Source organism: Sapajus apella, unplaced genomic scaffold (assembly GCF_009761245.1).
Source record: "Sapajus apella isolate SASKATOON/1434 unplaced genomic scaffold, GSC_monkey_1.0 scaffold20, whole genome shotgun sequence".
Classification (NCBI taxonomy): Eukaryota; Metazoa; Chordata; class Mammalia; order Primates; family Cebidae; genus Sapajus; species Sapajus apella.
The window spans coordinates 359,959-371,083 of NW_022436960.1; the positions used below are offsets into that span (position 1 = coordinate 359,959).

At 64.2% G+C, this 11,125-nt stretch overlaps 1 protein-coding gene across 2 annotated transcripts in view; it reads right to left on the minus strand.

The window, feature by feature from the left end:
- Positions 1-10,794, minus strand: part of TNFAIP2 (TNF alpha induced protein 2) — a 14,368-nt gene extending 3,574 nt beyond the window's left edge. Inside the window, exons 1-11 of one of the 2 annotated variants that reach the window (XM_032287298.1) lie at positions 10,653-10,733; positions 7,442-7,828; positions 6,497-7,121; positions 4,341-4,455; positions 4,082-4,204; positions 3,815-3,915; positions 3,072-3,170; positions 2,478-2,601; positions 1,461-1,583; positions 1,049-1,204; positions 766-887 (exon numbers count right to left, since the gene is read on the minus strand). In XM_032287298.1, coding sequence (XP_032143189.1) covers positions 766-887; positions 1,049-1,204; positions 1,461-1,583; positions 2,478-2,601; positions 3,072-3,170; positions 3,815-3,915; positions 4,082-4,204; positions 4,341-4,455; positions 6,497-7,121; positions 7,442-7,793 — 1,940 coding nt within the window. In that variant the 5' untranslated portion in view covers positions 7,794-7,828; positions 10,653-10,733. Of the gene's footprint in view, positions 1-765; positions 888-1,048; positions 1,205-1,460; positions 1,584-2,477; positions 2,602-3,071; positions 3,171-3,814; positions 3,916-4,081; positions 4,205-4,340; positions 4,456-6,496; positions 7,122-7,441; positions 7,829-10,651 lie in introns of both variants that reach the window. The other variant, XM_032287299.1, reaches the window with a different exon arrangement.
- Positions 10,795-11,125: the final 331 nt, after the last annotated feature.

The following is an 11,125-nucleotide window of genomic DNA, read 5'->3' on the forward strand; positions in this document are numbered from 1 at the left end:
GGATAGATGGGAGGGTGGGTGGATGGATAATGGGCGAGTGGGTGGATGGGTAGATGGGCAGGTGGGTGGATGGGTGGATAGGCGGGTGGGTGGATGGGTGGATGGGCAGGTGGGTGGATGGGTAGATGGGTGGATTGGTGGGTGAGAAGATAGCCAGCCAGCCAGTGGGTGAAGGAATGGGTGGATGAGCAGATGGGTGCTTGTATGGGTGGGTGAATGAATGGTTGGGTGGAATGGATCAGACAGGGCCTGGACTTGGCTAAGCTGGGGCAGTTGGAGTCAACCCCAGTCAAGATCCATTCAGACGGAGCCTAACATGTCAGAAGACCCAGTCCAGGGAGAAACATTGTCCCTGGCTTACCAGACCCTCAGGCAGCCAGGGGCTAAGCCTCCACTCCTGAATATGAGCCCTGGATCCCAGGGCATAGGCCCAGGCCCCAGAAGCCCCCAGGCTGGGTGACTCTGGCCTCTCTGGTCTCAATCTCCCCTGCGAGAGACAGCATCAGGCAGAGCTAAGAGTGTGGGCCGTGTAGCCAGTGTCACCTCGGACATATGCTGGGAGCTTTCCAGGCCTCCCCTGTGAAATGGGAATGGAACGTATTGGCCTCATAGGGCTGTGGCGAAGGCCACAAGAGTGAGCCCCTGGTGAGGTTCACATGGCGACTGGCATGCGGGCAGCTGCCAGGGTCTGGGTTCCCAATGCCAGCCCTGTGAGGCCCCGGCTGCAGTGATGTGACGTGGTCCTGAGGTGCCCCATGTTCTCACCTGAAGTCAGGGTAGCTGGTGGCATAAGTGGCCACCTCAATCTTGATGGCACTGGGGTCCTGCAGGCGGATGATCTCGGCCAATGTGGGGAGAGCAGGCTGCAGCCAGGTCGCATGGGAGCCCTGCGGGAGTGGGCGTGGTTGGAGGGACCCAGGGGTCCAGAGGCTTGGGTCAGCAACGGGCTGGGCTTGGAGAGGCACCAGCAGCATGTCTCTGACCGGAAAGGACTAGGGTGGAAGAGGCAGCCATTCCAGAGGGGCTGGGAGGGTGGGCAGGGGCTTACATGTTCAGTGCAGAAGTGCTGGATGGCGTCAGCGTTGGCCAGGATGTGCCCCGCCAGCTGCTGCTGCTGCTCCGCCGTCTTGAGGACCAGGCGCCGCTTGCTGAGTTGGATGATGTACTCCTTCACCAGGTGCAGGTGCACGGCCTCCACGAGCTCCTGGGAGGGCGAGCAGTGGGCACGTGTGAGCTGTCCGCTCAGGGGAGCTCGCCACCTCCCTTGAAGCCGTGTAGCCAGGAATCCAGGGAGAGGCAGATGCCCAGAGCAAAAGGCTGCACACATGCTCATGCGTTCACACGCGTGTGTGTTCACATGTACGTGGGCATGTGTGAGGGAGTGTACACAGACGTGTTAGTGTGCGTATCTGGCTGCCCCCATTCCCCGAGGCCCAGCCACCAGCCCACAGCCTCCTCACCTCCCGGAAACAGTCCTGCAATTCCGAGAACTCAGGCAGCCTTACACCCACGGTGGCAATAATTTTCTCCAGGGTCTCCATGGGGACCGCCCAGCGGGTGTGCGAAAACCTCTTGAACAGCGGCTGAGACAGGAGAGGCAGGATGTGTGGTCACGCCCTGGAGAGGAAGGGCTGCCAGCCACAGACACGCAGACACACACACACCGACACACGTGCCTGGCGGAGGGGCAGGGGACACTCAAGGACTCCCAGGGAACCCAGACCAAGCTCAGGTCCCTGCTACAGACAGGAAGTGGGGGCTAGCTCTGTGCACCCTTCTCCAAGGTCACCCAGCTTTGGCTCAGGAGCCAGGACAGCCTGTCTGCAGCCCTGAGGCCAAGTCCACTGCCTCCTAAATAAATAAATTCCTGCATAAACAGGACCTTGTGCTTGGCTGGGCCCAGGAGATCGGTGCCGAGCGATCTGGGGTCACTGCTCGGGCTTCCACCACACTCAGGCCACCCATGGCTTCTAGTCCCTGACACTGGGCAGGGAACCCCTTCCCTTCCCCCACTTTACCCCTGCTAAAGGAATTACTTGTTTTCACAGCATTTTCTGTGGATTTCTTGGCCCATAACAGATGTGAGCCCTGAGCCTCAGTTGCTGGGAGTCTGATGTGGGGACAGGGGTGGGGAGGAAGGGCTGTGGGGGCTGGAGGAAAAGGGGCCGCAGGCTTGGGCCTGGGCTGGTTCTGAATGGGGGAGGGGTGGTGAAACTTCTCCGAGCCCTCCCAGCCCCAGGCGGCTCCTGCCAGGCCAAGCCCCAGGACGGTGGTGGACGGAGTTAAAGCCTGCCAGGGTCCCCACTACCAGGCGTCACCCCTGCACCAGAGCTGGCCGCAGTGCCATCCGCAGGCCTGCAGCATGTCTCCCCACATCTTTGCCTCTGCCACTCCTCCCCGGGAGCACCTCCCAGCCCCTCCCCGAGCACCCCAACATAGAGTTCGAGATGCTCCTGAGGGAAAGGGGGCCCCGCTACCTTCAGGTCCTCACACAGGCTCTGGAGCAGCGTGGAAAAGCCGTGGCTCTTGAGCTCAGCCAGGGGGCCCAGCAGGAGGCTCAGGGTGTCCTGGGGTACCTGCCAGTTCTGCTCCATGGACGTCCTGGAAGGTGGAGGCAGAGAGGTCACACCAGCCTATAGCCCTGTACCCAGGGAGCCAGGCAGCGCCCCCCGCCCACTCTAGAACCCTCAATGGCTCCCCATTCCCTGGGGATCAAGTCCTCCCATCCATGTTCTCCACGCCCTCAAGACACCCGTCCGCTGCGTCCCCTTGTAACCGAGGGTGAGTTAGCCTCCTCCAGTGGTTCGCCCATCTGCCTGATAGACAGATCACTGTTCCTACTTCGCAGTGTTGCTTTAAGGATAAAGTAGCAGGTGGAACATCTGCCTGTGTGCTCGCCCCAGCCAGCTCTGGGGAAATGTTTGCTGCTGCTGCAGGCCCTGGCGGCTTCCTCTCCCTCGCTGGTTTGAATTCCACTTCTTGGCCTGAGCAGCTCCCCCTCCTCCACCTCCCAGCCATCCTCTCCTGCCCGCCAAGTGACTCCCGCTCCGCCAGCCCCTCCCAACACTTACCGGAAGGACAGGCAGTTGTTGATGTTGGCAATGACATTGGCCCTGTAACTTCTCAGCTTTTTGCCTCTCTCCAGAAATTCATTAAAGTCGTGCTGGTAGCTGGCGAAGTCAGAAGGGGCACATTCAGGACCAGCACAGACCCTGGGACGGCGGCAGCAGCCTCCCAGCCGCCCTGCCGGATCCTGGGGTTCACAGGGCGCTTTTCCGTTTGGCTCCCCATTGCCCAGAGAGGGGCCGTAGCCCCTGAGCATCACAGAACTGGCTTCAGAAGCTAAGACCAGGGCTCCTGAAGAGGGTCCCAGCCCAGCTCTGCTGCCCCCAGCTCTTCTCCCAGGCCCCCGCTAGAGTTGGGAGTCCAGGTAGCGGTGAGGGTGTGGTTGAGTGGAGAAGCCCTCAGAGGTGGAGAGGGAGAGAGCAGAGAGAATTCGGGCAGTGCAGACTGGGGTGTTGTATGAAGGGGTGCCGGGGTCTCGCCCCTCACAGGGCATCTTTGAAGCCAGGAGGCTGCTCTGACGGGAACTTTGCTGCAGGGTGGACACACACGCCTCCCACATTGAATCCTGGTGGAGGTCGGACCACCTGAGGTCTCAGTGCCCTGGCTGGCTGGGAAATGACTCCTGGCTCAGAATGACAGGGATGGGGTGGGGATGGGGAGCCAGCTTGGCTCCCCCGGAGGCACTTAGGGAGGGGCCGTGGCTCTGAGCGAGGTGGCTACAGGGACCCCATCCTGGGCACACACCCACCTCCGCAGGAACGCAAGCAGCTCCACCAGCAGCACCTGCCTTATCTGCGAGCCCAAGTCCAGCGTGATGCTCTCGGCTTTGACCTGGGCCTGGGAGATGATCTGCGGGGCGGTGGGTGAGCTGAGCAAGGGCTCGCTTGGACAAGGGGCAGGGTACAGGGAGGAAACAGGCTGGAACAGAGGGGCTGCCGAGGTGGGCGTGGGTCGGCACACAGGAGGGACTGTGCGTGCGGCTCCCTGTGCGCGTGCCTGGGGCAGAGCGCGATACCTGGATGATGTCGATGGCCAGCTCGCTGTGGCAGTGGCCGTCCAGCCTCTGGGGAGGCATGTCCTGAGCCCAGCGCTGCGCCTCTAGCTCCAGCGCTCGGGTCATCAACTCCTTCACATTGGCCTGGGGGGGAAGGGCAGGTCATGGGGGAGCTGACCCTTCAGCTTGCTCACCTGGAAGCCCCTGCCCACGTTCTGTCTGTCTCTGAGCCTCTCCTCTGGCGCCTCCCTGCCCCTCCCTGGCCCAGGCGCAGACTCACCGCCTCGTTGGACAGGAATGTAGCCTCCAGCAGCCGGATCTGCTTGGGGGGCAGGAGGCTCCCAAGCCCCACGCCCTGCAGCTCACCCGCCAGCTTGGGACTGTTGAGGATGTCACTGCGGGCAGGGGAGGCTGGCATGAGGACAGCTATACCCACTCAGCACCACCCAAGCAAAAGCCCAGACCCTCAGCCTTGGTCTCTGGCAGGCCCAGACTCGGCCCAGCACACCCTCCCGCACCCCACCCTGGTTCCCATCCCAGACCATGGGTCTTCCGTCTACTTAGTTTGGTTTGGAACAGAAACCCCAAAGTCATCGTGCCTCCTCTGACTCTCACCCTGCTCTTTAGGTCCTGCTCCAAAATACCCCCCCACCAAGTCAGCAGCGTCAAACCACCCGGGCGCCCCGACAGGCTGCCACCAGCTCCCCGCTGGCTCACTGCACAAGCCTCCTCCTGGCCTCTGCTCCTTCTCTCACCTCCAATAGCTCCTTATCCACCCAGTAGCCAGAGCCACCTTTAAGACCTGATCTTCCTGCTATGAGGCTACCTGTCACCCAGATAAAACACTGCTCCTAGTCACAGCAGCCCTGGGATCCAACCAGCTGCCAGCCCACTGGGCGCCAGCCCCAGCCACCTTCCAACCCCAGGGGCGGGACATCATGGGCAGGAAAGGCTGTGCCAAACTGCTCCACGGAGGCATCTCAGCTCACATTCCCGGAACCTCTGCAGGGTCCCAGAGCTCCAGGGGACTGCCCAGCCCTGGCACTTCCTAAGAGACTTTTGTCTGCCTAGAGGCTTACAATGACCTCCTCTCTGCCCCTAACCAAATCCAGGCGCAGCTGTGTCCCGCTGTTCCCCACATTTCTGGCACAGAAACTTCAATGATGCCCCCTGGACACCCTCTCGCCAGGACTCTGTGCCCAGCTTGGCTTTGGTTGCCTGTTTTGCTAACCCCAGGCCAACAGACCCCGAGGTCGCTGTGACAGGAAGACTGGCAGGAAGGGGCACAGGTACCCAGCACTTCCTGGTGAGTCAGGAGGAGCAAGCAGGCACTGGCTCTGGGCTAGGCTGTCTCTTCCACGGCCCCCACCCTGTGCCAGTTCCCCTATGCCCTGCTCACCCCCTCCCACCCTCCCCATTGGACGCTTTCTTTGTCCTTCTGCCAGAGGCTGGCCCTTCAACGCTGAGACCATAGGCCACCCAAAGGCCCCGGAGACGGCAGACACTGCCCACACTGTCTACACCTCCAGCTTCCTTCCTAAGACTTCACACTAGGATCTGGGGCCAGCAGTGGCCAAGCCCCACAATAACAGCCCCTGGACTCCCCCACCCTGGGCCTGTCCACACAGCAGTACAAACCTCTCTCCATGCAAGCCATGTGCGTGATGGGCACGCCCAGGGACCCATGGAGGCAGGGGATGCCTGAGGCTGCACCTGGGGGGCACCAGCTGCACAGCCAGGCTCCCACCCGAGGGCTCCAGCTCTCTTTCCAACAAGACACCTGGCCCTAGCCCCCCCACTGTGGACTCTCCTGCCTGGGGGTACCCGCATAGCCCGCCCAGTAAATCCAAACACTCTGGCAAGCTCTGCTCAGCTCCAGAGTGCCCTGGAAGAGGACATGCTCAGGGAAACGACCTTCCTCTCACCTTCTTCCCTGCCTGCCCTATCACCCCTCCTCCAGCCTCCCCGCCTGATTCCCTGGCTCAGAGAAGAACCGCTGGCTTCCACTTCCTCCAGGCTGGCTTCCCTGACTTCTCCAGGCCTGCTCTGGGTTCCCAGGGCCTGGCCTCCGCTGCCACAGCCCTTCCAGTTCTGCATGGTTACCGATTGTTTTGCCCCCTCCTCAGACTGGGCACTCGTGAATGAATGAAATCCCTACCATTTTCTGTGCCTCGGTTTCCCCAACAGCAGAATGTGACTGAGGCCCAGAAAATTAAGGATTCCAAGAGCAAAGCGGACCCAGCCCCAGCCTTATCCCTGTGCCCAAGCCCAGTCTCTGCCCGTCCAGGCTCTGCCCCAGGGAGTCCAAGTGCCACCCCCGCACTGTCGGACCCAAAAGTCTGCAAGCACCGCCTCGCTAAAGCTGGCGGGGCACAGCTCACTCGCCTCCTGCAGAGGACGCCCTCCCGGCCCGCCCGGGCGAGCCCCGCCGCTCACTTGGGGTAGAGGTTCTGCACCCAGACCAGCAGCATGTAGGTGTCGCGCTCGCACAGCTCGAACTGCGCGGTGGCGGCCACGTGGGCCGCGAAGTGCTGGTGGTAGCTCTCCGCGTAGGCCGCCACGACGCCGAACTCGGCGGGGAACAGCGGCTTCAGCCGCTCCACCACGGCCTCCAGGTCCTCCTTCATGGTGCGGCCCATGTGCAGAAAGACGCTCTCGGGGACCTCGGCGCCCTCGGCCGGCCGCCCGCCCATGCGCTCCTCGGCCGCCTCCGCCACGCCGCACCGCCACAGCTGCAGCCAGCGCCGCGGGCGCGTGGTCGCCAGCGCCGAGGTCCCCGGCCCGGCCGCCGCCGCCGCCTGCCGGTCCTCGCGCTCCTGCTCGGCCACCACGGCCAGCGCCTGGCGCAGCCGCTCGGGCGCCGCCTCCAGCGGCCGCCGCAGGACGCCCAGCACCTGGTCGCGCAGCAGCTCGTACAGCGCCTCCACCTTGCTCTGCCGCCGCACCAGCTCCTCCGCGCTCGCGCCGCCCGCGGCCGCCGCCGCCAGCTCCCGCTCCAGCGCCAACAGCGGCCGCGCCGCCTCCAGCCGCCCGCGCTCCAGCGCCGCCTTCAGCTCCTCCACTGCGCGGGGAGAGCCGCGTCACCCCCGCCCCAGCCCGCCCGCCTGCGCCCTACGGGACCGTCCTCCCCAGTCGCGCGCAGGGCCGGCGGCCGACACCCCAAAGGGCGACGTCGGTGTCCCGGACTGAGCTGAAGGCCTGGTCTCCCCCGACCCAGCCTCCCAGACTGGGGCACAAGTGAAAGCAGGGAGACAGACTCGCCTGCCAGCCCCACATGCCGGCCCACGGTGCAGGTGGCTCACTCACATGGGTGAGCCCCACCGCGTCCAGGCCCCGACTAGCTCTAACCCCGGACCCAGCCCCACCCTGGTCCCAGCGCACCTGTGGGCAGTGGGCCATCCAGCCCCTGCCTGGACCCGGCCGCGCCCTCGGGCTCGGCTGAGCTGGGCTGACCCTTCTTCTTCTTCCCTTTGGTGAAAACGCTGAATACACTGGCCAGGCCTTTGGACTTCTTCTTCTCCTTCTTCTTTGCCGCCTTTTCCTCCTCCCTATATAGGGCTGCCCCAGCCTCCAGGGGTGGCACCAGGTCCTCAGAGGAGGCTTCCGACATGGAGGTCTCTGACTCCGCCTCTGATGTGGACGGCAACTTTGGGGGGCTTCTGGGGAAGTCAACGGTGACTGGCACAGACTGATGGCCCGAGAAGCCTTGGAAGTAGGTCATCATCTTCAGCATCCCCCTGGCTCAGGCCTGCAGGCTGCTGCGGGGGCGAGGGGAAGCCATCAGCGGTCACCATGGCCCGGCCCTAGCTCCCAGGCCGGAGCCCAGAGCTGTGGGGGCTGCACTGACTTCGCTCCGTCTGTTTTCACCCATACGAGCACCAGGGCTCTGGCCATCTCCTGGCCCAGATCAGCACCTATAACCTTGCTCCCTCCCTGGCCACGAGCGCCTCACCACCCACAGCTGCCCTTCCAGTACCCCACAGCCCCAAAAGCCCCCCAGACAGAGGGAGGCCTTCCCTTTATTTGGGCAAATCCTTCCCTGACAGCCCACCCTCTGGGCAGGGAGCAGGGGCTGCAGGGAGTGAACACCTCCCTGACCCCACAGGACCCTGGGGAAGAGGAACAACATGGGACGGCGCAGGAACAGAGGTCCAGAAAGGTCAGGACCATGCCAGAGTCTAGAACACTGAAGCCGGCCCGAGGCTGGAACCCGACCTGCTCTCCCCAGCCCCAGCCCCTCTGCAGTCTTGCCCAGTTCTGATCCAGCCGTCGAGTCACAGGAACACAGCGGCTCCAGCTGGGCTGTGAAGGGGCAGAGCCTGACGGGGGTCTACAGAAACCACATGGGGTGGGACGTCAGAGAGTCTTTCACACACCACTGGGGGCAAGAGGCTCAGCGAAGCACAGGGCTGCCTGAGGTCACCAGCAACTTGGGTCCAGAACCCAGGCTTTCTGGCTCCCCCATCCCCGCCCCCACCCACCCAATCCCAAATGGGATGACAGCATCATCACAAAAGCTTCTGGTTTCTGCAGCCTTTCTGGGTGCCCATCCCATCTCTTCCTCTCTTATCCGGAAGGGTGTTATTTTGGCTTAAACTGTGCCTATGGTCAACAGCTTGGGCTTGGAACTCAGGTCGCCTTGTCCCAGAGCCCAGCTCTCCCCCTGCCTCCACATCCCCCACAGCCCTGCAAGCTGCATCCAGAGAGGCAGACGAGAGAGCCTCCCCCAGTCCCCACCCAGCATCTGGCCATTGTCACAGCAAGGCAGGGCCCTTGTAGGCAAGCACGGCTGACCTGAATGGGGGAAGCAGTCAGGGGCTGGGCCTCCCCAAGAACTGGGGTGACCTGTGACCATGCTGCCATGGCTGCCCCACCCCAAGGCTAAATACATGCAGCCTTGTCTCATGTATCATGTTAACCTGTCTCATGTATCATGTTAACTTCAAGTGACCCCTGAAACACCCCCACAAGGCAGGCAGGATGACCCACCATCCAGAGGAGAAACTGAGGCTAAGTAGGAGGTGTTTGCCCCGAGCACAGCAGGCATGGGGGCTCAGATTGGCCCTGCTGCCTCCGCCAGCCCGGACACCCTGTCCCCATCCTGGGGGGGCTTGGCCAGAGCCTCCTGAGGGGTGGGAAACCTGGGCTCCTCCCACCCCAGCATTTCCCATGCTCACCAGGTGCCATGGGCAGAGTCACACACTCCTGGATGGCACTGGCCTCCCAGGTGCCATTTGGGTCGAGCGTTCCACTCCAGGACCAAGAGGGGCGTGCTCTGGAGACCCTCCAGGGCAAGGCCACAGGGCATCTCTGCTGCCCCCCACCCAGTGCCCCAACTTCGCCTCCCAGCCCCTCTCAGGTGCATGCCAAGCACCCACAGGAGCTGGTCTGTCTGGAAGGGCGGCTCAGCCCCACCCTGGGTGCCCAGGCCCCACCTCTGCCGTCCTCCTGGGGTGGGGGAGGGCAGCCCTTACCACCAGTGCTCCCTGCCAGCCTCACCTCAGCGTTTCCTGTCCCACCCCTCCCAATAGGACGCAGCTCCTCAGTCCCCACATGTGCTAGGCTCTATCCGACCCCAGGCCAGCTCCTACAGGACCCCTCAACATCGCCGCCTTCCCCCCTCTGTGACACGAACCCCAGCGCGCCTCAAGGTCCTGCTGCAGCCCCCTGGGCCTCATCCCAGGTCTGCGCTCTCAGAGGCAGCTGGTGCCACGGAAAGGGAACCGGTGGAGGTGAGGGCTCGGCACACCTCTCACTAGGGCGTGGACTGCACGCCTCCTTCCTTTGCAAGCCTCACTTTCCCCATCTTTGAAATGGGGGTGAGGACCCCCACCTCACAGTGCTGCTGAAGGGATGTGGCCAAGCCGCACAGCATGATCGTGGGGGTGAGTCTTTTGCGCCCTGAGTCTGCCCTGCAGGCGGGAGCGAGCGGGTGCGGCCAGGAGGGAAGAAGGGGAAGAGGGGCGTTCCTTCGAGCCTCGCCGCTGGTTGGGCCCACTGAGGCCAGAAGGGGCCTGCTCGGAGACTCGCAGTGTGCACACAGCCAGTGACTCAACAGCGCCCCCAGCCTCCCACTGCCCAGCTTCTCAGGCGCACGGGCCTGGCTCGCCTTCCCCGTCCGGGCTGAAGTCAACGCACCTCCCGGGAGCTCCCTGGGCCCAGTTCCTTCAGTCCTGGGCAGGATGTGGAAGGCGCATTATCCCCCGATGAGGGCACCGGGGCACAGGTGAGGAAGTGGCTTGGCCTGTGTCGCGTGGCCGGGGAGTCACGCTGGGCCTGGTCCTCCCTGCTGCTGACGGAGGGGAGACCCCTGTGCATCCCCAGCCCCGCCCTCCCTGTCTCTGGCTGGACCCAGCCCTCTGCCGCTAGCGCCAGCCCGGACCCCTCTGTGCCCGGACAAGCAGACGCTTGGCGCCAGGGCCTCAGTTTCCCTGGCAATGAGGCTGCCCGAGGCCAGGGTCCCTGGGAGCGTCCCGCCCCCTCCTGTCCCCGCCGCTGCGACAGGATCCGCGGGAGCCTGGGGGTCGGGGCGGGCGCGGAGCCGCGCGGAGCTGCCCCGGGGATGGGCGCATGGAGGCAGAGGTCACTCACCACGTCCTGGCCGGGACGCCGCTGTCCTGGCCCCAGTTCCGTGCAGTCTGAAATAGTCCCAGTTCAGCCCCGCCCCGCCCCGCCTCCTGCAACCGCGGAAAACCCGCGGGCAGAGGCCCAGGCCCTGTGCCGCCCGGCTGTGTCCCTGCGTCCCTGGGGCCGGGCGCGCCCGGCCTGCCCAGCGGGGGATGCGGGGCGCGGTCACTTCCTCCCAGCAACCAGGCGTGGCGGGGGGGGGGGTCCGACCGCGCGTCGCATGTTATGTGGGGCGCGGGGGACGCCACGTGAAGGAGCAGGCTGGCGGGCGCGGAGCCATTGTCCGATGACTGCTTCTGATAGGCCGCCTGGAAGGGGAGTGCTTGAGCGCGTTCCCGCGTCACAGACTGGCTCTGCGCCAGCTGCGGGGGCGCCCGGTCCCACCCCAACTCCCCCAGACGCCGTCTGAGGAGGCGCCCTAGGGGGGCTGCTCCGCTG